The sequence below is a fragment of the Squalius cephalus genome (genome assembly GCF_949319135.1).
Source record: "Squalius cephalus genome assembly, chromosome: 14".
Classification (NCBI taxonomy): domain Eukaryota; kingdom Metazoa; phylum Chordata; class Actinopteri; order Cypriniformes; family Leuciscidae; genus Squalius; species Squalius cephalus.
This window is the reverse complement of record NC_137135.1, coordinates 31,007,764-31,032,283: the sequence shown is the minus strand read 5'-3', so window position 1 is coordinate 31,032,283 and position 24,520 is coordinate 31,007,764. Positions and strand designations below refer to the sequence as shown.

The 24,520-nt window shown below is 37.9% G+C and overlaps 2 protein-coding genes across 8 annotated transcripts; one reads left to right on the top strand and one right to left on the bottom strand.

The window, feature by feature from the left end:
• The first annotated feature begins 222 nt into the window (after positions 1–222).
• rufy1 (RUN and FYVE domain containing 1) lies at positions 223–13,325 on the top strand. Its single transcript, XM_079892974.1, has 17 exons — positions 223–572; positions 2,601–2,774; positions 4,762–4,879; positions 4,994–5,095; positions 5,239–5,362; positions 5,440–5,501; positions 5,865–6,000; positions 6,607–6,708; positions 7,339–7,455; positions 9,172–9,339; positions 9,435–9,532; positions 9,729–9,848; positions 10,810–10,939; positions 11,082–11,176; positions 11,260–11,308; positions 12,071–12,148; positions 12,228–13,325. The coding sequence occupies exons 1-17, from the start codon at positions 290–292 to the stop codon at positions 12,366–12,368; spliced, it is 2,097 nt and encodes a 698-aa protein (XP_079749100.1). The 5' UTR covers positions 223–289; the 3' UTR covers positions 12,369–13,325.
• Positions 13,286–24,520, bottom strand: hnrnph1 (heterogeneous nuclear ribonucleoprotein H1). 7 transcript variants are annotated; one of them, XM_079892982.1, is made up of 11 exons: positions 24,319–24,520; positions 23,796–23,893; positions 22,997–23,152; positions 22,775–22,918; positions 21,357–21,495; positions 19,637–19,815; positions 16,204–16,307; positions 15,943–16,078; positions 15,155–15,238; positions 14,839–15,069; positions 13,286–14,106 (listed from the first exon to the last, which is right to left on the bottom strand). In XM_079892982.1, the coding sequence occupies exons 2-10, from the start codon at positions 23,878–23,880 to the stop codon at positions 14,885–14,887; spliced, it is 1,212 nt and encodes a 403-aa protein (XP_079749108.1). In that variant the 5' UTR covers positions 23,881–23,893; positions 24,319–24,520; the 3' UTR covers positions 13,286–14,106; positions 14,839–14,884. The 7 variants fall into 7 exon arrangements, with proteins under 7 accessions (XP_079749108.1, XP_079749107.1, XP_079749109.1 ...); XM_079892981.1 differs by having other exon boundaries at positions 24,238–24,414; XM_079892983.1 differs by lacking the exon at positions 24,319–24,520 and adding an exon at positions 24,238–24,253 and having other exon boundaries at positions 14,967–15,069; positions 23,796–23,896.

Sequence of the window (24,520 nt, the reverse complement as noted above, 5' to 3'; positions counted from 1 at the left end):
ATCGCAGGTTAAACTTAAAAAGGTTAACAATCTATCTACCTGGCGATCTGTCTGTCTGTCTGTTTTTCAATATATCTTTAATAACCTTTGCGTTTTAAATTTGTATTATATTTTATATTTAATTTATCTAAGATTTTAAATAATTTAATAATCATTTTAATTGATTTAAACTGATGGCTAAAAATGTGTTTTGAAAGGAAAAATCTGCTCGCTCGCTAATGGATTTGTCTCCCCTAAGCGATCAAACTCGATTGCTTTGGTCTCGAGTCACATGTTTTGACAAGTAAACATGGCGGACGAGGACCCAAACAAGAAAGTTGGATGCGAGGACGTTCCTGCAAAAGAAGAAGACCCAGAGGCTACGGAACCGGTGCAAGATGATGTCGCCAATGATACCGACGAGGCCCAGAAGGACAAACCGGCAGACAGCTCTTGGTCTGCGCCGATTTTGTCGTTTGCTCGTAAAGCGTCGGAGACGCTGAGCATCGGAGTGAATCATTACAGTGCGGGCTTAAAGGGATCTGACACATCACAGCACACCTCTGACACCTCTGATCCCATAAAGACAGCAGGTAGGACACCTGTTCCTCAGTCTGACATTTAATTATAGGGATAAGAACGTTCACTGACTGCACTTACTTACTAAGATAAGTAGTCAATAACAGAACTAACATACAAGTATAAAGTACCAGGGTATTCCCATGATATTGTTTATAAACACACATGCACGTACCATGGTAATATCACAACGTAAATTGGTAGTTGACAAATAACTTCAACATAAAAATATTACGTTCAGATTTGTATGAATGGATAAGGGAATGTGTATTTTATTACCATGAAGTTTTAAACCTTTTTACTGCCTATTTAAATAACTCTGAAGTGTGAAACGAGTTTTTAAAACTAATACCGCATGAAATGTCATAAATCAGGGGGTTTCAGTCTTAGATGCCACAGACTCTCAAATATAATCATCCTTGTGTGAGGAGGGACCCTCATCCTAAGGTTTTAGGATGAGTCAATGGGTCAATTATTAAATGATAAGTGGAAAATATTGTGTGGAAAACATTTAGCGAGTTACATTAAGTTTTTTTTAACTCCTATACTTTTTATACTATTATCTATTTTAGTCAATTCGATAAAGTTTTTTTTTATTTTGGGGCAGCTCGCTCGGTTCCAGAGTTATGCCCAGTCAAAGCTGTATAGGAAGTGGCCGTATCTCGGGTCCAGGGAGATCCCCGGGCTCTGTACTCTGGACTCTGCAAGGGCCCCTCGGGGAATCCCTGACCCCCGGAGTCCTGACCCCCGGGGTGGCTCCCTTCCTGAGTAACGTCCGGTTATACATGGGCGAGTTCCAGAGAAAACGGCCGATATCTCGGTCCGGGGAGGTCCCAGAGGCTCGGGACTCTGGACTCTGTACTCTGGACTCTGGAAGGGCCCCTCGGGGAATCGCTGACCCCCGGGGTGGCTCCCTTCCTGAGTAACGTCCGGTTATACATGGGCAAGTTCCAGAGAAAACGGCCGATATCTCAGTCCGGGGATGTCCCAGAGGCTCGGGACTCTGAGATTGAGCGGGGGCCCCTGGAGCAGCTCGGTTCTGAGATGGACCCTGGTCTGATGGGACCGATTTCTCCATGAGGGGGGGTGCTGGAAGCTCGGGCCTGGGTGCATTCGAAGGGGCCCCTCAAGACCTTTCATCGACCCAAGTTAATTAATTAAGTAATTCATTAATTTTATTTGACACTTTTTCTCTTCTAAACGTTTCCATAGACCCTCTAGCTCTCCCCTGTGGCCCCTGGACCCCAGTTTAAAAAACCCTGTCATACTTGACATGAGAAAATAATGCATTTGCTTGATGAGAAATATGAAACTGCATGAATAATAATTATACAGTGTACTAAAGTAAAAGTAATTAAAAATATAGCATATCAGTCTACTACTGAAATTTCATGTTAGCCTCCCAAATACTGAGGTATAAGAATATATTAAAATTTCAATACTATGTGATATGACAAAGAACCATGAGATTACCATTTGATAGCATATAAACACACCAGTACAGTTTTGTAACAGAGAACTAGACACCACAAAACCATTCAGAAGAATGTCCAGGTCCAAGTTATTGCATCAAACAGGTTAATCTATTCATGAGCTGAATACTTGCAACTCTTATCTGGCCATTATGCAGCATGATTATAACAAGCGACTTATAAATTTAAGCTGAAACATTTTAATACAGCCAGTGTTATATGTTGCCCTACATCTGTAGCTTCTTTTATATATAAAATGGCAACAAATGACATAATTGTTTGTTAGAGCATTACAGCGTACAGGAATTGAATAATGCACCTGCTTCCTGACTGGATATTTTTTCTCTAGCAGGAACTTCCACTTCCCCTCAAGTTCCGTTTAAGGCTTTTATTTGTTGTTCTAAGTAACTGTAATATTTGAGTCATTGTGTTGTGTTTGCACTTAATTACACTGACTCACCAGTTAAACTAACCGACAGTGAGCTGAGTGAGTGGTTTTGCAGATGCCACAGGAAGTGTTTGCTGTGTTTGTGTGTGTTAATGCATCTGTGTTGTCTCGGATCTGTCCAGCTGTGAAGGATCCCATGGTGGTGGAGCGGTCGAACCTCCTCAGCATGATGAAGCTCAGCATTAAGGTTCTGATCCAGTCGTCCCTCAGTCTCGGACGCACGCTGGACTCTGAGTATCCACCTCTGCAGCAGTTCTTCGTGGTTCTGGAGCACTGCCTTAAACATGGTTTAAAAGGTGAGATGGGACATAAAGCTAAACTCTTTCCCCACTAGCGTTTTTAGAAAAAAGTTACCAGCCAGCGCCAGCATTTTTGATTATTTTCACAAAACTTTCATGGCCCCCAGAATATTTTGTTATATAAATATCTGAACATGCTATATATACGGTGCTATGCATAAGTTTAGATACCCATGCTAAAGTTGACTAAAAAGAGGAATAAAAAATCATCTTTTGGAAATTAAACTTAATGCCTTAATTTAAAAAATTTGGAAAAATCCAACCTTTAATGACACCAATTTTCTTTGGGAATGAATAATGTATCGTAAATAAATAAATGTTCTTCCTTAAAATACATGGTGCATAAGTTTGGACACCCCTATGTTAAATTCCCATAGAGGCAGGCAGATTTTTATTTTTAAAGGCCAGTTACTTCATGGATCCAGGATACTATGCATCCTGATAAAGTTCCCTTGGCCTTTGGAATTAAAATAGCCCCACATCATCACAAAGCCTTCACCATACCTCCTTTTTTTTTGGCTTTCTGAACCCAAGACTCAACTAATCTCTGCAATTCTCCATCTGTGATCCTTGAAGAGTCTTTGGCCACTCAAACTATCATCCTCGCCGTGCATTAAGACAGTATAGACACACGTCCTCTTCCTGCAGATTCATAACAGCTTTAGTTGATTGGAACTTCTTAATTATTGCCCTGATGGTCAAAATGGGGATTTTCAATTCTTTAGCTATTGTCTTACAGCCACTTTTTATTTTGTGATGGTCAACAATCTTTTGCTACGCATCAGAACTATATTCTTTGGTTTTATTCATTGAGATGGATGATTCAGGGAATTTGGCCTTTGTGTTTCCTCATATTTAAACTCCTGTGAAACACGAAGTCATAGCTGGACAGTTTCATGTTCCTAGTCACCCTGGTGTACTAAAAGAGGTAAATATTAATGAGAATATACTTCAGAGATATTTTACTTGTAAAAAATTCTAGGGGTGCCAATAATTGTGGCCAACGTGTTTTGGAGAAAAACATTTATTTTATAATGTGATTTCCCCCCACTTTCAATTCTTTTACTTCAATGAAAGGTTAGAATTTTGCAAATTTTTTTAATGAAAGATCAAAAGGATAAACGATGCAGATTTATTTTTTACAGCCAGTTTTGATCATATTTACCAGGGGTGCCATTAATTGTGGAGGGCACTGTATATATATGTTTTTATAAGAGGTCTCTTATGCTCACCAAGGCTACATTTATTTGATCCAAAATACAGCAAAAAATATTGTAAAATAAATTATAAAATATTGTGAAATATTTTTACTATTAAATAACTGTTTTCTAGTTGAATATATAGTAAAATGTAAATTATTCCTGTGATGTCAAGGCTGAATTTTCGGCATCATTACTCCAGTCTTCAGTGTCACATGATCCTTCAGAAATCATTCTAATACACTGATTTGCTGCTCAAGAGACATTTATTATTATTATCAATGTTGAAAACAGTTGTGTAAAATGTATTTCGGGACTTTTTGATGAATAGAAAGTTCAAAAGAACTGCATTTTTCTGTTATAGAAATCTTTTGTAATATTATAAATGTCTTTACTGTCACTTTTCATCAATTTAATTCATCCTTGCTGAATAAAAGTGTTAATTTATTTAATTTTTTATATAATATAATATATAATAATTTATTTAATTTCTCCCCAAAAAGACCCCAAAGATCCCTTACTGACCCCAAACCTTTGAATAGTTGTGTGTAATGTTATTAATGTTATATATTAATTTATTTCAGTTAATATTTGTTTTATTTCAAATAATCAAAATATATATATATATTTTTTTTTGGTTTAAATTTTATTTACCAATAACCTTGCTTCAGAGTTCAATAATATGGAAATGTACTTAATTATCTTTGATGTCTTTGCATTTTTTGTGAAATTAACCAGTTTTTACGGCCTAAATCCTGCATGTTTCTATCTTTCCTCATGGGCAGTGAGGAAATCTTTCATTGGTCAGAATAAGTCAATCTGGGCTCCTCTGGAGTTGATAGAGAAACTGAGCCCCGAGTCAGCTGATATTGCCACCAGTGTGCGTGATATGCCTGGAATCAAGTAGGTGCCCATCACTCACAGACGCTTGTCTTGGATGTAATATCATGTTTGAATCAGTGTAATAGGAGAGCATGCATTTGCTCTTTACATTCATTAGGTTTTGTGTTGTTTCAGGACAGGGCTTGGTCGAGCTCGAGCGTGGCTGCATCTGGCTCTTATGCAGAAAAAGATTGCTGACTACATGAAGGTGCTTATTAATAGAAGAGACCTTCTTGGGTAAGAGCAGTTAAGTCATTGAAAAAAAACCAACTTCAATATTTAGACTCTTGTACAGAATTGATTTGATATCATACAAAAGGTTGCAGTGCTATTAAATCCTGTGTTTCCCAAAGTAAGTTCCCGCTCTGTTTCTTTCTCAGGGAATTTTATGAGCCTGGGGCTCTTATAATGGAGGAAGAGGGGACTGTGATCGTAGGGATGCTGGTGGGTCTGAATGTGATCGATGCAAATTTGTGTGTGAAAGGAGAGGATCTGGATTCTCAGGTGAAACATATAGCCATTAAAAACCAAGCTGCCAGATGTGCTCATTGACACTAAACACTGCGTTCTTGTTTCTGCAGGTGTGCGTCATTGACTTCTCAATGTATCTAAAGGATTTGCAAGCAACTGAGACCACACAAGAGTGAGTCTGTGATCATTTAGCAAATATTTGTGAAAATAAAGATTTTGTCATCGCTTACTCACCCTCAAGTTGTTCCAAACCTGTATGAGTTTCTTTCTTTCTTTTGAACACTTTTACAGAATGTTGGTAACCGGACAGTTGACGGTAGCCATTGACTTCCATAGTAGAAAAAAAAATACCGTATGGAAGTCAATGGCTACCTTCATTAAAATATCATCTTTTGTGTTTAATAATGACTTGAAGGTGAGTAAATGATGACAAAATTTTCATTTTTGGGTGAACTATCCCTTTAATGTCACGATTGTATTCTGTGCAACAATGTTCAGTAATGTTGACTCTTTCGGATCCTTTAACTGCTAACAGTGATTCAAAAATGACAGCCATTCTTGACCAGAAGCACTACATAGAAGAACTGAACCGGCATCTGAGCTGCACGGTGACGGATCTTCAGGTCAAGATGGACTCGCTGGAGAAGACCAACAGCAAACTCATTGAGGAGGTGAAAACACTGTACACAAAGAGCTTTTTATGGACTTTATGGGCCTGATCACTTCATGCATTTTCTCTGATTGGATGCCTATCTGATCGTGAAAAGACCAGGCGCATCATGTATAAAACCTTCCGTAGATTTCATCCTAAAACTGTGCATGTGCGCAAAAGCTAGATTTTGCATATGCACAAAAGTTTTCAGATTTTTAAAACCATGCATATGCCAGAACCTGCACAAAATTCCATTTATAAAACTCGCATCTCCACCCCGTCTCCACCCCGAAATGACCAACTGTGGAGCTTACCATGCCTACTTTTACTATGCATAACATCATCTATGGTGAATAAAATGCAGAGAAATAAATTAAATGCAGCGTAAATTTGCATAAAGCACGGGAATTGAAGATTGAATTGCGGAAACACATTTGTGGCCAACAAGTGTAAATGGAAACGTTTTAACAAATCATATAGCTATCCAATCAGTAAATGAACATGAATTGACCAGGTGTAAACAGGCCTATGGTGTGCTTTTGCATATTTTGATTTGTTGCTTATAATCATGCAATAGAGAATTAACATGAAAAACATTTGTATTTATTTTATGTCTTGTATACAGCTTACAGCAGCCACCGACAGAATCAACGCTCTGTGTGAAGAGCAGGAACAACTTAAACAAGAAAATTCTAGTATTCTTCAAAATAGTCAGAGGAAAGAGGAGGTGAGAGTTACAAGATGAATGTCTGTATGAAGTAATTAGTAAAAAACACTAGGAAGAAAATGTGAGAAGCATAATTTTACCTCTTGAACTGCTAATACTGATAGCCTAACAATGGCCAAAAATGGGTTTATCACTAATCGTTTCGTCAAGTCACCTTTATTTATATAGCACTTTATACAATACAGATTTTCAAAGCAACTTCACAGTGATAAACAGGAAATTTACAATAAATGACTCAAACTTCATCAAATATGAGACAAATTTTAGTTCTAAACAGACAATCGTGTCATTATTCAGCTGAAGTCAGTTCAGTGTTGATTCAGTTCAGTTCAATAACTGTGTAAAGTTCATCAATTATGAAATGAGTTCAGCTTGGACCATCATCCAGCTCAATTCAGTTCAAGTTTTGTTCCCATCTGAGTGTCAGTGCAGTCAAATCAATAATATCATTTAATGTTAAATGCCATTAAAACCCGAACTAAGCAAGCCAAATGCGACAATCGCAAGGAACCCAAAATCCATCAGGTGAAATGGAGAAAATAAAGGTAATTCCAAAAAAAGTGACCTACCATCTGGCCAGTTTTATTTACCAAGTGAAAACAAATTTGCCTCACATTTGGAATGTTTTAGGTGACTATACAAGACAGCCAAGTGGAGCTGGAAACATATCGGCAGACACGTCAGGGTTTGGATGAAATGTACAATGTAGTTTGGAAGCAGTACAAGGAGGAGAAACGAATCCGGCAGGTAAGAATGTAAAGTAATCCAGCTCTGAATGTACAGTTATTTTTGATTTTGAGTCAATATTGTATTGCATGGTACATTGGCCAGCCAAAAAAAGTCGAGTCTTAAAGTTTTTAATGTTGTTTATATGTCTATGTGGTGTTTTTAATATGCTTTAAGACAAACCATGTGCAAAGTCACAAGTCAAAGCCATTTTGACTCATTTATCATAGCTCAGCGTATACTAAATTAAACAAGGGTTACATTCAAGCTATTTTAAGGCATGAAGAAATATTTTTCAGGAAAATAAAAGTGTCATTTTAGTGATCAAAGATGAGTTTTAAAGGAGAACTCCGGTCAATTTTAACATTGAGCTAATTTTTTTTGTCAATTTGGAGTGCTGTCAATACAGAGAACAACGACAAAAATCGGTGTTGCCTACACCGTGTTATCCTCTTTTTAAAATTTGCACCCTGTTGACTTCAATGGGGCAATAGTTAAACCTGCTTTTAGCCTCTTAACATCCTTGATGTGTCATTACAAGTGCCCAGCCCTCTGAGTGATTCCTTCAGCGTGAACACGAGTGAATCTGACTGCAGTAGATGTGAAAGATATGAATAAAAATGATGTTTATTTAGCCAGCGCTCATACCTGTTTACATCCTGTTTTTGGTTGAAGTCCAAAGTAGTCGATTGTCGAGTTCACGCGCATAGGTTTAGTTACCTATGATCACGCGCGTGAACTCGGCAATCGACTACTTTGGACTTCAACCAAAAACAGGATGTAAACACAGGTATTTGCGCTGGCTTAAAGGGGCTATATGCAACTTTTTCCCCAAAATAAACGTAACAATAGCCTTTTTATTTGACCATTTATGACTCAAACATCTCCTGATGAGCATACTGACACCTTGTCAGCTCACAGCGGGTGCACCTATAAGCCTGTATCCTATTTTTCCTATTTTCTGTCGGGTCGGATTTTTCGCGCGCTGTCTGCGGATGTGACATCAAGCGCGTTCATGTTAAACGTTTCAGATCACTCTGCCACCACCGCTAGTCAGCAAACAAACTTAGTTTCTCAAACAATATATGTATTTGACTGTTCTTACCTCTGTAAACATAATGTTGACTTCTTTGCAGCGGATGACTTGTGAAGTGTGCACGTACGAGAGCGAGCAGAAAGGAAGAGCAGTTCCGTTTTTTGGCCACAGGTGTCAGTCGCGAGTTTAAATTTCAGAAAATCGCATATAGCCTCTTTAAATAACATCATTTTTATCCATTTCTTTCACATCTACTGCAGTCAGATTCACTCGTGTTCACTCTGAAGGAATCACTCACATGGCTGGGCACTTGTAATGACACATCAAGGATGTTAAGAGGCTAAAAGCAGGTTTAAAACTTGCCCCATTGAAGTCAACAGGGTGCAAATTTTAAAAAGAGGATAACACGGTGTAGGCAACACCGATTTTTGTCGTTGTTCTCTGTATTGACAGCACTCCAAATGTACAAAAAAATGAGCTCAATGTTAAAATTGACCGGAGTTCTCCTTTAAGGGACAAAATTATTGACTCCATGGGGACTTTAAGCATCTATGACTGGATCATTATTGCAGTGATTATTATGTTTCTAGCATGTTGTATGTTAGGCAACAGTTCTTCTCACACTAATTGATGGAGTGTGTGGCCGGGCAGTGTATATAATATTGTATAGAGCCAATCGCATGCACTGTTTGTCCAATCAGGAGCTACAAAAGGAGCTGGAGCTGCAGATCGGTATGAAACAGGAAATGGAAGTCGCCATGAAACTTCTGGAAAAGGACACGCACGAGAAACAAGACTCGCTGGCCGCACTACGACAACAACTGGACCAAGTCAAGAATCTCAACATACAGATGTTCAACAAAGCACAGGTGTTACATTGTTTTTGTCTGTACAGCATGATGTTAACTGGAATAGGATAACTTGTAACCAATTGAAACGTATATCTTTTCATCTGACCCATAAGGAGTCTGACCGAGTGGCCCAGAAAAAGGTGGAGGACATGGTACAACTGGAAAAGAAGATGATTCAGATGGAGGCTGCCATGAAAGAACTGGAGCAGAGGTGCACATTTAAGGAATAATTCACCCAAAAGTCACTTACATCTTGTTCCAAACCTGGATAACTCTCTTTTTTTTTCTTGCTTTGGGAGAACAAGTCATACAGGTTTGAAACAACATAATGACAGAAGTTTCATATGTATGATATGCAGTGTACGGACTTTTTTGAAACCTCTTAAACACAAGCATTTGCTCCTCAGACTTCAAAATTCAGAAAATGTGCGCAAGAATTCAGATGAAAGCCAGAATGAGCTGAAATCGGAGATGAAAGGGAAAGTGAACGCTCTGCAGAAGCGTCTCGCCGACCTCGACACGCTCAGGTAGTGTGAACTGGGCTTCATGTTTTCACCCCTCAAGATCTTGATTTATTACAGGGTTCCCGTAGGACCTTAAAGAGTCTTAAGTTCAGTTGAATCAAATGTATGGCCATAAGAAGTCTTTGGCTTCGTTTACACTATCAGTCCAAATCCGATTATTTGTGAATCCGATTGGAATCTGATCTAAAATTATTGACTATCCACATTGTGTATCGCAACTGTTCGTGAACATATGAACATAATGACAGTATATTAATTGAAAATGTATCAAAATAAACAGAAAATAATACAAACTTTGCTAGTGATTGTTTTGAACATGTTTTGGACTTGTAATTCTTGTAATAAGAATTAAAAACATCATTTTAGTTAAAGTATTTGTGTCAATAGTTTGTGCCTTTTGCCCCATGCTAGTGAGCCTTTACCCTGTGTGTGGGGTAAAACATACATTAATCAAGATTTTTAAACAAATAAACCACTTTTATGATTTATCTTACACACAAAATATGTTGCTCCATCAATGTTCAATAAAAGCATACATATTTTTTCTGCAATCATACACTATGGGAGTAGTGAAAAGCATGTTTTTCTTAAGATGTGCCATTAGCCTTGTACTCTCTCAATATATATATATATATTTTGATTTCTAGAATCTTTATCATTTTGATTCTTATGTTGATTTTATAATTCTTCTTCTTCAAAAAATGTTTTGAAGTCTGAAATGGTTTGTGAGCTTTATCATTTTATTAACCTTTTTATTTTTGTCAAAACCTGTATTATTTGAACTTTTATTATGTTTTTTTTTTTTAATCATTTTATGCTTTTTGATGTTTCTTCACACCACCCATATGGTAATAAATGATTTGTGCAGGTCTTAATAAACTGTAAAGCCTTAAATTTGATTGTAAAAACCCTGCAGATACCCCGTCATTTGACTCCATGTTGTTGCTGTTCTGTCTTTGTACAGGGCAGGCCTGGAGTCAGAGCTCAGCGTGGAGAAAGAACAGCGTCAGAACATGCAGCGGGAACTACAGCGAGAACAGGACAACAGCACAGAGCTGCGCACACAGCTCCAGCAGCTGCAGGGCCTGCAGACGGTCAGATACACTGCTGCTTTAACCAGGGCAGACGATAAATCACTTGACATTCTACAAAATCAAAGCAAGAATGAACATCTTTTTATTTTGTCGTGAATAAATTACTGCTTTGATCCAGCATGCTGCACGTTTGTTTCCGCAGGAGCTTCTTGACCTTCGACAGGAGAAGAAGCAGCTCCAGCAGTTGTGTGAGGAGCAGGAACAGGCTCTACAGGAGATGGGACTTCATCTCAGCCAGTGAGACCACTCTATCTTCATTTCTCTGTCACCCCTCCTGTCTGATATCACACACTAGTCTTACTCTAAAATCCCACTTTCAGATCCAAACTCAAGATGGAGGACTTCAAAGAGGTCAATAAAGCCTTGAAGGTAAAAGAGCTTCATGTAAGTTTACCTTTGTTTGTGTTCATTTGTACAGCCAAGCAAAGGTTAGTAGTGCTCGCCAAGTATAAGGTAAATTTCGCATGTGTTTTTTCATATTCGTGATTCGGTGGCTCTGAATTGTCAAAAGACCATTCAAAATGCTTGCTACGGATGCGAAAAACGCAGAAAATCCAACCTGATCCAATTTTTTTTTTTTTTTTAAATGACGGACGAAAGTTTCGGAGGCAGTGTGCAAGCGTGATTGACATAACATGAGGTCGTATTTATTTTTTAACGTGCGAAAATTTCGGATGCGATTTCCGGACTCAGCCTTTACCGTTTGCTTTATTAAACTTTGCTGTGTAACTCGTCCTAAACTGCTACATCGTCATTATAATGGTGCTTGAGAGATGTTAGAACTTTACTAAGTGATCAGACTTAAAAATTCCAAATGGACAAGACAATAAATCATTGAGGACTCAATCTTTGAAATAGAATTTCAAAACATTATTGCAGTATATTTTACATAAAAATAATGAAGATGAATTATTATAAAATTCCAGTTTATCAGGTTTGTTTCTATGTACTGTATATAACGTTCAAAGGTTTGTGGTTAGTAAGATATTTAAATACTTTTGAAAGAACTCTCTTATGCTCACCAAGGCTGCATTTATTTGATCAACAAAAAAACAAAAACAGTAAAAAAGCTGAAATATAATCGCACTTATCATGATAATGGCAATTGATGTTGTCATTTCTGTTCTCTAGGGTCAGGCCTGGCTAAAAGACGACGAAGCTACGCAGTGCAAACAGTGCCTGAAAGAATTCTCAATCGCTCGGAGGAAAGTGAGTGAAGTTCCACTCTGTCAATCACTATGCCTCAGTCCTTTGGCGAATAACTCCACTCTCGTGTTTCTGTTTAAAGCACCATTGCAGGAACTGTGGAGACATCTACTGCAGCAACTGCTCTAGCAATGAGCTGGCTTTGCCCTCGTACCCCAGACCCGTCCGCGTATGTGACGTCTGCCATTCGCTTCTGCTCCAGAGGAGCTCCAGCGCCTCCTGACACTGCCTAACCTCTCTGCTGATCATGTGTGTGAAACTACAGGCCAACTCTAATAATCAACTCTTGATCTTTGTATTTTTAACACTTATGCATTGATTTCTTGTGGCACCACTGGCTTCCGTTTGACTAAACCTTTTGATTGTTGCAAAATCATATGCAATGTTTCTTTGACAGGAAGACATTAGGATAATTGACCGTATTTATTCTGATAGTCTTCATTATAGGTAGCGAACTAACACTTAGAAGCCTTTAATATGTTCACAAAGAGTGAAGGTTGAAGAATAATTTTTCGATACTCTTCGTGCTTTTTAGTCTTTAGTTGTGTCTCCTCTTATCAAAATTGGACTGAATGACATTTGTAATGGTTTTGTAAATTCTGATCAGTGTAGAATTTAATGAGACATGGCGTAACTGAATTATAATATTTTTTAGCTTATATGTGCTTGTACTATAAAGATTTAATCCACAGACTGTCTTACAAACATACACCACTATCAGAGCTCACCGGTCAAAATGGGGGCTAGTTATTATATAACGTCAGTGGGTATGTGTGAATTATTAAAGAAAATGTATCAACCATTCATAAAACAAACTATCAACTGCAAATGCTTTTATAAACAACTTGAACATTTCTTCTGCTCTTGTCATGAATGAGGCTCAAAGTCTAAATTATTTTTCCTTGTCCAAGGGTATAATTACATTTATCGTATGCAAGACTAAAGCGCAAATGGATTGTATTTTCTTTGAATTTTTGGCTCATACCAGTCAAAGAAAAATCAACATTTTTTTTTTTTATAAAACTTTGTAAGGCTCTCTGAAAACAAAATGTATATTTTAGATTGTATGACAGTTTTCTGTGTTGTACGCTCTCTGGTCTCCTGTTCATAAAACTGTAATGAAGTCTCTGGAGATTTTATAGAATTGTGTATGGTTTAATAAACACTGCCTTGAAGTATGAATCCATCTGTGAAGACATGAGGAATCAAAACATTTGTCCACTGATGCACTACACTGAAATCACAGGGGGGAGGGGGGAAGCAAACGCTTTTCCAAATGCAAACAGTAACATGCATCTCAATGAAACCCCTTCACTACCCATCATGCTTTATAATTATACAAAACATTATTTTATTTTTTTTTACCTTAAACTTGTACACTCTTTTTAAACTTTTGGCCTGGATTAAGCATTAAGTACATGCAAAACACCTTTGCTGGAGCGAAAAGTTTAAGATATGATGTGCTACATTCGCTGACAGAGTGAAACCTCCATGTGCAAAGACGTCAACCTGTACTAAAGGCTCTGATAAAGTTGGCCCGTAGTATCCTGCAATGAGGAAACAAAAATCACCTCTTTTTATACTCGACTGTAAACAGATTTACAGGCACCTCTCCAGTGTGATACATGGGCTGTGTCACATTTCAGCAAATAAAGAGCTTCTCTTTAACATAAATTACTAACTCTAGTAAAAGGATTTTCCTCAACCATGTCAACAGGGGAAAAGAAATGTACTTGTGTAAAGCTCCAAAACACAACTTAGAAGGGAGCAAGAAACAAAGAGCAAACAAACAAAAGAGGACACTGTTCAAATTAAGGTTCGTCATAGATAATAAACCAGCTATGAAACCCCCGGAGGCTACATCCCCCAGCCTCCCCCCATGCCGCTGCTGAGGCCGTTCATTCCCATGGATCCGCGGCTTCCTCCGCCGTAGTAACTGCTGCCCATTCCGCCCTGATTACCTGACAGGAGGGAGAAATACACATTTTAGGACCAGGGAGTTCTCAGTGCGGAGAGAAATCATCATTTCTACCATGATTCTGAAGGCCCAGTCACATGACAAGCAATGCAGGTTTGTTACACTGACACCACGCGTGCAATGAAACCCGGTGAACTGTTTGGCAATCAATAACTGTGCTGTAAAAAGTCAGGTGGGGTCAAAGGTGAAATCCAGTGCCAGAGATAACATGCATTGACGGAGGTCATGTGATAGGGCCTTCAGTGATGCATCAAATTCTACCTCACTTGGACCCCTAAAAAATTCCATTGGCTGGAAGAACTCACTGCAAATTCCTTTTGGAACCCAAATATTAATCCCAAAATGCATCATCAGCAACATGCATCAAAAACATAACATCAATAAATATTTTTTACTTTAATTATACATCTTGTGTCCAAACTGTCATATATAAAATGGTAAAAAAATAAATGTTTGTCTTTGATTCAGTTGGTAAGCTAACCTACATGCAATCACAAACTTTCATTGAATTGTGCTCTTAGTGTTAAATATCACCACACCTTTTCTATTTTTTTGGTAAAAATCTCAGAATTTTAGGATATTGAAGGATACACATTCATTATATTTTAGGTATCACAACAGAAAAGATCCTAAATAGGCAATGTAAAATCCAGACAAACTTTATTAAAATGATAATATTGGCATTGGAGTACTGTTTAATGGTGATTGTATTTACCTGATCAGCTACAACAGGATAACACGAAAGGCTTTTTAATCAGGCATTACAAACAGCTACCCCTAGGGGTCCAAGGGCGATAGGATTTGGCATGGAACCGGCTAGCAGAGCTACGGAAGAGCTGACACTCACTGTAGTCACTGTAGCCCCCCATGCCACTCTGGTTACCATAACCACCGCTGTAGCCAGAGCCCATCTGCTGGCTGCTGTGTCCGTATGACGACTGGTTTCCTGCAGAGCAACAATAACGCATCTCCTAATAGCTGCTTAGTAAGAGTTACTCATTGGTGAAGAAGAGGTGAAGAAGAGCTCTTACCCATACCGCCCATCATTTGGCCACCATATCCTCCGCTACCGCCCCCTGCCGTTGAGTTCAGGAACAGCTCCACATAACGGTGCTCTGCATGAGAAATAGTGTTGGTATTTAGGCTCCAGATTATCATCTATCAAACTGTTCAGTTTGATTCAAGAGAAGAATTCAGACGTGTTAACAAAACCTGCACTTAATGAAAATCATTTGGTTCCAATATTTTATCTTTTTATCCATTTTTTCTGATCTTTTCCATTATGCACCATATGTGGTCCTAAATGAGATACGGGTCTGAAGTTTTAAAATGCAACCTCAGTCTGAAAAGTCATATCATCTCAACATTCATCACAGTTCTGCACCGATGACAGTCACTCCAAAGATTATACATTCTGGTAGTTCTTTGGTCACTCTGTGAATATGGAAGTTTGCAGCAGATTTAGTCAGTGGAGGGACAGAGAAGCTGTTATACTCATATGTACTACAGTGACGGCTCTATACAAACAAAACTTGAGGGAAAACACTATATGAGAAGAACATTGCTCTCTTTCACCTCATCCTCCTTATCACCAGCGCACAAATTTGCTGGCTTTCCCGGCACACCAACTTATAAATAAATGCGTATGACCTTCTATGACTTATCAGTTCTGTGGCCAGTTCGCACTCAAATCTGATATTGACCACTTTAAAAAAAGATGTGAAGAACAGCCAAACAAAGAAATTGGATGAGAGTAATAAATCACTTGAGCACTAAGGCTTGCAGTGTGAATGTAGCTATTCCCTCTCCTAATACTTACGCATATTGGCTTTGTCCTTCGACATGGCGGCCACAGCGTCCTCATGCGTGGCAAACTCGACATCCGCCTCGCCCGTCACTCTCCCATCAGGACCGATCTCCAGGTGAACACGCACCGGGTTCAGTGGGGAGAAGAACTAGAGAGGACAACATGGACACAGACAGTAAACTGGATGTAATATAATTTAATTCAATAAATGCTTTACATTAACAAAGTACACAGTCTGGAAATAAACAGGTATTTGTGAGTATAAGGACTCACATTATATATGTCTGTCTCAGTGGCTCTGTACGGAAGACCTCTCATGTGCACACAGTGCCCCGTTGTGCTCTGAAATGAGGAGCTGCCATCTCCGTAACGACCATCTTTGATTCAAATAAGAAAAAAAAAATCCTGATAAACCTTTCACTGTCTATTTTACTTAACTGTGCATGAGTATGTTGAGAGGAAGCTATTGAAATGGAGCAAAATTCAAAGATTTTTTTTCATTTGGCAAAAGCTTTCTTATCTAAAGTGACCTAGCAGTCAAAATCTGTACAGGTATAGTATGCAAGTTTCGCCACTAGAGGTCGCTTATTTATAACAATAACAAAGGCGTAGCTTGCTGACTATGAATTATGGGAGTTGTCGTCTTCAGTTCCACAGCCAATGAAAAGCAATCTGATGGGATTCAGGCAGATGAGTTAATGTATTTAAGTTTTATTAACGTTACTGTTGAATGAAGCAGGGCGGGGCCGAGAGCCTGGGACATTTATCCTTGCTGTTTTTGTTATGCCTATATGCCACAGTCAGCCGCTGCCACTCCTTTCGTTTTGTTGTTGTTTATTTTACAATTAAAGTTACGTTTAACATCCACCTCCATCTTCCCTGAACTTGAACTTTGTTACAGTTACATTTGATCACTTAAATATACACTATTTCATTCTGATGAAATAGCCATAAGTGCTGAATTACTACTCATAAAGGTCACTTTACTTAACGAATTAAAATTGTGGGGTAACACATCGCAAAACAATCATACTAAAACACATTTGTGCGTTTAAAGTTATGTTATATGAGTTGCATTTGTTGCACATTGTCGTAAGCTATATCGATATTACAATATCATATTACAGTTTTTCTCAGTCGCTTTGGTGCATTTCTCACATCACTATTTACATTTGCACAACAGTTAGTTCAACCTCCACAACATTTAGTCATTTGTGCACATCATAGTAGCAGTTTCTCATTCCTTCCAACAAATTGCAAATGCTTTTGGACATGCATCAGTTGCTTTCATACAACTCTCTGTTGTTATATAACATTATCATTTGCTTATGTCATGTCAGTCAAAATTAACTATACTTGTGAATGCTGAATAGTCATTCCATATAAAACTAATAGTCCTCATTTCATTGCTTGAGTCATTACATACAAAAATGTTGAACTAGTTGTCAAAATCTGTCATTTAAAAAAAAAAAAAAAAAAAAAAAATCCTGAAAAAGTCTCCTATATTGAACAATTTGCAATTGAGCAAGATATGATATTCGCTGGGATGTAGATGAAATTATGTGACCAGACAGAGAGGAACGTCTGGATGTGCATGAATGATTACAGTCCTATGTATGTTGAATGTTCAGTTCCAATACAGTATATAGGCCTACTGCAATATTGTGTACAGTTGTGCACAGCTCTACCCAAAGGGAGTTTATGTTTGTTGTAAATAATGGTGTATTTTTTCTTTTGCACAATGCTGTGAACAAATTAGAATTGCAAAGAGCATATGCAGTAAAAATGTGAAACATACATATTCAGTGTCTTGTACTCAGTTACCTCATAAATACAGTAATGTGTAACTTTACTGTATTTTTTCAAATGGCTGTGCAAATAGTATTTAGTGCTGTATTGAGCATTTTCAGGTAGTGTCACCAAGATCTGACTTTTATCATTGGAAAACATTTACAGAGTAAACTGTCATAATGAAAACATGACTAAGCCATTTGACTATCTTGTTCATAAACGATGGTGTCAGGACTTTTCATTTTGATGACACTGACACATTCATTGACATAAATACTTGCTTTTGAGGAATGAGCTATCCATTTTGAGCAAGTGACACGCTTTTGCAGGTTATCAACTAGGTTTTGCAGTTTGTACTAATTGTTTTGAGAACTGCATTAACTGTTGTGCAAATGTAAATAGTGTTATGAGAAATGCACCAAAGCGACTGAGAAAAACTGTAATGAAGCTGGATGACTTGTGTTGCTAATGCTAAATGGCAAGCAATTAATTTTAAAATATTGTATGGTGGAGAAATGATTACTACTTATTACTACTACTTATTGTTACTGTTACTACAAATAAAGCTCTTTCTGATTATGCTATGTTAACCCCTTGACAAAATAGTGTTGTCTCGGAGGCATGGTACAAACATGTTACTCGTGGTAAATCAAGAAAACAAGAGATTTAAACAATAAAACTAACCGTGTTGAACGATATAAAAATAGTTTTCTGCTGATAAAGGTATCCAAACAGTTGCTCACCTGTCTAATAAAACACTTAAAGGAGAACTCCGGTCAATTTTAACATTGAGCTAATTTTATTGTACATTTGGAGTGCTGTCAATACAGAGAACAACTACAAAAATCGGTGTTGCCTACACCGAGTTATTCTATTTTTAAAATTTGCACCCTGTTGACTTCAATGGGGCAAGTCTTTGAAGTCCAAAGTAGTCGATTGCCGAGTTCACGCGCGTGATCATAGGTAACTAAACCTATGCGCGTGAACTCGGCAATCGACTACTTTGGACTTCAACCGAAAAACAGGATGTAAACAGGTATTTGCGATGGCTTAAATAACACCATTTTTATCCATATCTTTTACATCTACTGCAGTCAGATCCACTCGTGTTCACTCTGAAGGAATCACTCACATGACCTGTGCACTTGTAATGACACATCAAGGATGTTAAGAGCCTAAAAGCAGGTTTAGTACTTGCCCCATTGAAGTCAACAGGGTGCAAATTTTAAAAATAGAATAACTCGGTGTAGGCAACACCGATTTTTGTCGTTGTTCTCTGTATTGACAGCACTCCAAATGTACAAAAAAATGAGCTCAATGTTAAAATTGAACGGAGTTCTCCTTTAATACATTAAATCATCTTTGGTGTTTCCACGGTTTCCACGGAAATAAAACCGCAAATCGAGGGTAACACGGATATGACGTCATTGACAGGCGACGTAACGACACGGACAGTTACACTAGTTAAAATATTTGATTTCTCTGGATTTAAACATTGTTGGAAACATTTGGGATAATATAAGTACACAAATCAACATCATATATAACACTGTTCTAGTAGTTTTGGATAGTTTGATCCAAAAATCTTACATATTGTGCCTTTAACTATTATGTTGTTGTAACTATGTCAACAGAGTGGCATAGGGTGCAAAGCTTTGGGTTAGATCATTTCATAACAGGACTGTAATATTCTGTGATAGTTCCTGGTGCTAGCAACACCAAGGTCATGGGTTTAATTTCCAGGGAACGTATGGACCGATAAAAAGGTGATTCTATTTAAGTATATATATATAAAAAACCTTACCAAACCCAAACTTTTGTACAGTAGGTCAATATATCAAATGAATGTTCCAGGTTAAACATTATTAAGCTCTATCAATAGCATATGTGTTGATAAACACCAAAAATAATTTACCCCCACCGTAGCCTCCACGTCTCATTCTCTCAAAGGAGACTCCTCTTCCCATGCTGTTGTATCCGCGGCCTCCCCCCGGCCTGTCGTAGGGGCCCGGTCTCTGCATGCCCATGACCTTACGCTGGGGTTCATAATGTGTGCGCACTTCCGCGCGGCTGCTCTTGAAGATCTCTATATACCTAAGGACATAAAGATAGAGTGATGGCACCATGGTCTAGTGGCAGAAGACAAGAGCAATTCCTGCGTGCAGTATAAATAAGAGCTGTCTGAAAACGGGTCTAATGAACAAACACCCTTAGTTAGAATGACTCTGGGATGACACTAATTAACAGTCAGCGTCTCCGTTCAGTGACTTTACGTAACAGTTTCCGAAAAGAAAAGAAAAAGAGACACAGAGAGACAAAAATAAATGAAGCACCCTTATATATTTAGTTTCATTCAACCCTTCATTATGAAGAACTTTTCTTATGGTCACCCGAAGGTGTGGTCTCATTGGACTGACACGCTGCTTTCGTTCTCTGCTAGCAAAGCACTTCAGACACTTAGGGTTAACTTTGTATTACCTGTTTAACTGGGTCCTCATGATCTGAAGTCTTCAAAATGGTAGAAACACTGACAGATTCCTATTGCATTAGGCTTAGTGCTGAGTGGCCATGTGACTATCGGTCAAGCAGGGAGGGCTGATGCCAAACATCTCAAAAGCCCCAATACTGACGTACTAAGGGCGGGCGTACACTGTGTGAGTTCAGACACACCAATGAACATGTTACGAGTCAGTTAACCTGATGATCGTGTCGAAGCAGCTGGTACACGGCACGCAATCACATGAGCTTTCGCTCTAAACACGGAGACTGCTTTCAATGTTGCTACTATAGCTTTGGATAGAAAAAAAGAAAGAAAATAAAAAGACGAGTGTGCAAATGATTTGGTGAAAAGCAAAGAACAGCACATCAATTCCTTTCAACAAAACAACTAGAGTGTGTGTGTGTGTGTGTGTGTGTGTGTGTCAGTGTATGCGTGCTGTAGAGTTGCAGCTACAGCGCTATAATAATATTCATAGATGCTAAATAGATGACAGCCTATGTGAATAGGTTTAAAAATTATCGGGAGGTGCCAGCAAACTACTCTGCTCAGCTCGTAATTCCTCTCACACAATTCCGTGACCATTCAAGCATCAACGATTATTAACGCTAAAAATCGTAACGTGTACGCCCAGCTTAAGGTAAAGTCACAATTAACGTTGATCAGCAAAATTTTCACCGGTGAAATCTAATAATTTCAACAGGAATCAATCTACCCAATAGGAGACTGACCAACAGAAAGCTGCTCGGTTTGAAAGTAACTTCAGTGTGAGCAAATGACAATATACAATGTACCTTTTTGCCTGTAAAATTTTGCTAATGTGGCCGCACTTTTAATGAGTCTGGCTGACATATCTGTCCATTACAACCCAAAATGCAAATTCACCAGCTTGTCAAAAAGTTTAAATATCTACTAAGCTCTTTTCCTCTTTAAAACTACACAGCGCAGCTCAATGGTTCACTCAGCACTAAAAACGGATTAACAGCTGGGCTTCATTTTCCTTTTTTTTTGTTTTTTTTTGTTTGTTTGTCATCAAATCATCTGTGGTCATGTCTTGTCATTTCTGCAGTGGATGATTTAATGAGGTGAACACCATAAGAAAAGCAACGTATCCAGGCAACCAACCAGCCATCCCCACCTGTGCCCTATTCTTTCCTTGTGTTTCTTTAGAGCCTTTTCGGCTATATCCTGTGAAGCAAACTGCACGAAGGCCTCCCCCGTACTCCTCCCCTGGAAGTCCACCGGCAATGTTATCCCATTTGGCACGATTTCCAACCCTTCAACCCAAGGACAGATAACCCCAGTGGGGGACAAATTAAGTCACAAGCCCATTAACAAGACTTTATATTACTCTATGGGTTTCTCTTTATGTCAAATGAGAAATGATACTAAATAAACATACCAAATGGGGCCGCAATACCTTTTCTGGAACAACTTATGGAAAATTTGGTGCAAGAAAAAGAAAAAAGGGTCACTTAAATCAAATGCCTATTGAGAGTCTGTCTCAACCCATCTCTGTTTGTTTGGAAAGCCCCAATAAATGCCTAGATTGTTGTACACTTTTTTTTAGGTATATAAAAACTACAAAAAGGGCTGAGGCAATTACATTTTATTTTAAGTACAATTTCTGATAATTACATTAAAGGGATGGTTCATTAAAAAATGAAAATTCTGTCATGATTTACTACGACGTTTCAAACCCAGAAGGACTTGTGTTCATCATCTGACAGTTCAAAATGTAGGTCTTAAAATAAATCCATATGAATCAATCCGTTTAATCCAAGTCTTCAGAAGAGACGTGATTTAATTCAGGCTTTTAATCACATATAAACATTGATCACCGAACAATCTTTACATAACAAAGACTGGCATGTTCGCTTGACATGCAAGGACCAATGAGGTTCATTCTCGTGTTACGCAGCATGTTAGAGCTTCCACAAGAACCAATGAGGTTCATTCTCACAAGTCAAGCAAGTACCGTTGAGCTTCTGATTATATTCGCTGATCAATGTTTATGTGTGAATAAAAGCCTAAATTAAATCTGTTCATCATATAAAGCGATCAAGTCTCTTCAGAAGACTTGGACTAAACCACTCCATTCATATGGATTTATTTAACGATCTCTTTATGAACCTTTTGAAGTGTCAGAGTTTTATGTGAAAAGACTTTCAATGGAGGGACAGAAATCTCTCCGGTTTCATTAAAAATATCTTAATTTGTGTTTCGAAGATGAACAGAAGACTTTTGAAACAACATAAGACAGAGTAAATGATGACAGAATTAAAATTTTTGTGTGAACTAACCCTTTAAAGGACAAAGCTGAATAAAAAGTGACCCATCTTGGTCCTTCTGGATGATCCAATTCTGGAGATTTAATACAAATTTCAACTAATCCTAATTTTAAAGCTTAAATGACTAAAACTGAGTACTTTGATTTAAATGATCAAAGTTCATTTATGTGCAAATGATGGTCCGATGAGCTAAAATACACCTTAGGTGTAGGCATACTGTTTAATTTTGTGTAAAGTGGGGAATTTGAACTTCTATCAAACATACCTGCAAAAAATTGGACAATTTCCTCCTTGCTGCATCCGAAGGGCAGACCGCGAAGCCTAACCAGGCCGTCTCCTCCTGTGTCTGGGCAGTTCGGTCCGGTGTGCTTCAGAACCCAGTCCATCTCAACACTATTGGATTTGAAAACTGAAACCACACATTAATCGATCAGCATTTTGCCATGAATTATTAAGGATCCTAACTAAGGCGAAAGGAGCTGCCTACCTTCCACGTAACGGTGCCCCATGGTTTCACGGTCTTTCTTCACTGCGATTTTAAGACCTTCCTCCGATTCAAACTCTACAAATGCCTCTCCACTTGGTCGTCCTTCCCGTGTATATGTGAAGTGTATGCTTGTTCCATTGTTCGCAATTTTGCATTCTATAATGAAATTAGCTACAATTAGTCAAGCAGGAAATAAACTATGGGTGTAAGTAACAATATATCGTTTCACAATATATCGCAATACAAAAATGCAACAATATGTATTGTGGATAGTTCACCCAAAATAAAAATTACCATGTGAGAAAAAAAATTAAGTTTTCAGAGTCAGTACTACATTAAACTACAATATATTACGTTGAATATAATGTATAAGAATGGGGGAATATTAGTGGCTCCTGATAATGCTTATGTTATAAGTCTTATGTTACCAGTAAAAAGTGGCCTACATTATTTTAAATATATCTAGCCAGTGACAGAGTGCATCTAAAATAATTCTGTATTTTCAGGTTCAGAATCATGAATATATTTATTCTGGTGTCACCATTGTCCAAGCCTATTCATTTACACCCACAATGTTAAATCAAATTTAGCATTTAATCAACAACAGTACATTTTTTTATTATACATTTATACATTTTATTACTCAACCTTTTATTATATGTCTTGGAGTATCGCAATACTATCGTATCGTGAGTTCAGTATCGTGATATGCTATCGAATCGTGAAATTAGGGTATCGTTACACCCCTAGAATAAACCATAAGGAGAAAATATGGAGATTTAAGCAGAGGCTCTTTTACCTGAGAAAAACCTCTGAACTTCATCAACAGAGCAGGACCAGGGCAAACCTCTGACTCGCACCACAAACCCCTCTCCATCCGCCATGCTGGAAATAACCCTGCTTAAACAAAATATTAAATACGTCAATCTATAATACACTACAGTATTACATACAGATTAATATACGTTTTAAAATGAACTGTATTTCATATCGTTTTATGCATCTCTAATGGAGCATCACTGCATGGTTACCAACCCAGACATACAACATATAAGTCAAAATGCTCAAGTCAAAAACACCCATATAGTTTATTCAAAACACACACACACACAGGTCTAACTAATAAAAAGCTAAACCAATCAATCATGCACCTAAACACTCCATATTCAGCCAAAATGAAAAACCAAAAGAATACCCCTTTAGGCATAAAATAATAGTTAATAGTAAATAGTTATATTTACTTCATAAATGGGAAACTGTTTTGCATAACTGATGAAACGAAACTGTTAGCTTTAGCGAGCTAACTTAGCTGAACCACATACCTTCTGATAAACCCCCCTAAAGACGCTTCGTCTACACAACCGAAGCAATCCGATTTATCTGCCCCTTAATATAGTATTTTATCACTTCTTATATACGTCTATAATAAGTAAATGAATAATAAAAACCAGAAACTGAACGGCGCTCGCGTATGAACGGGAGATAAACGGCGCTCTTCACCGGATTCTAACCGAAACTAAAAGA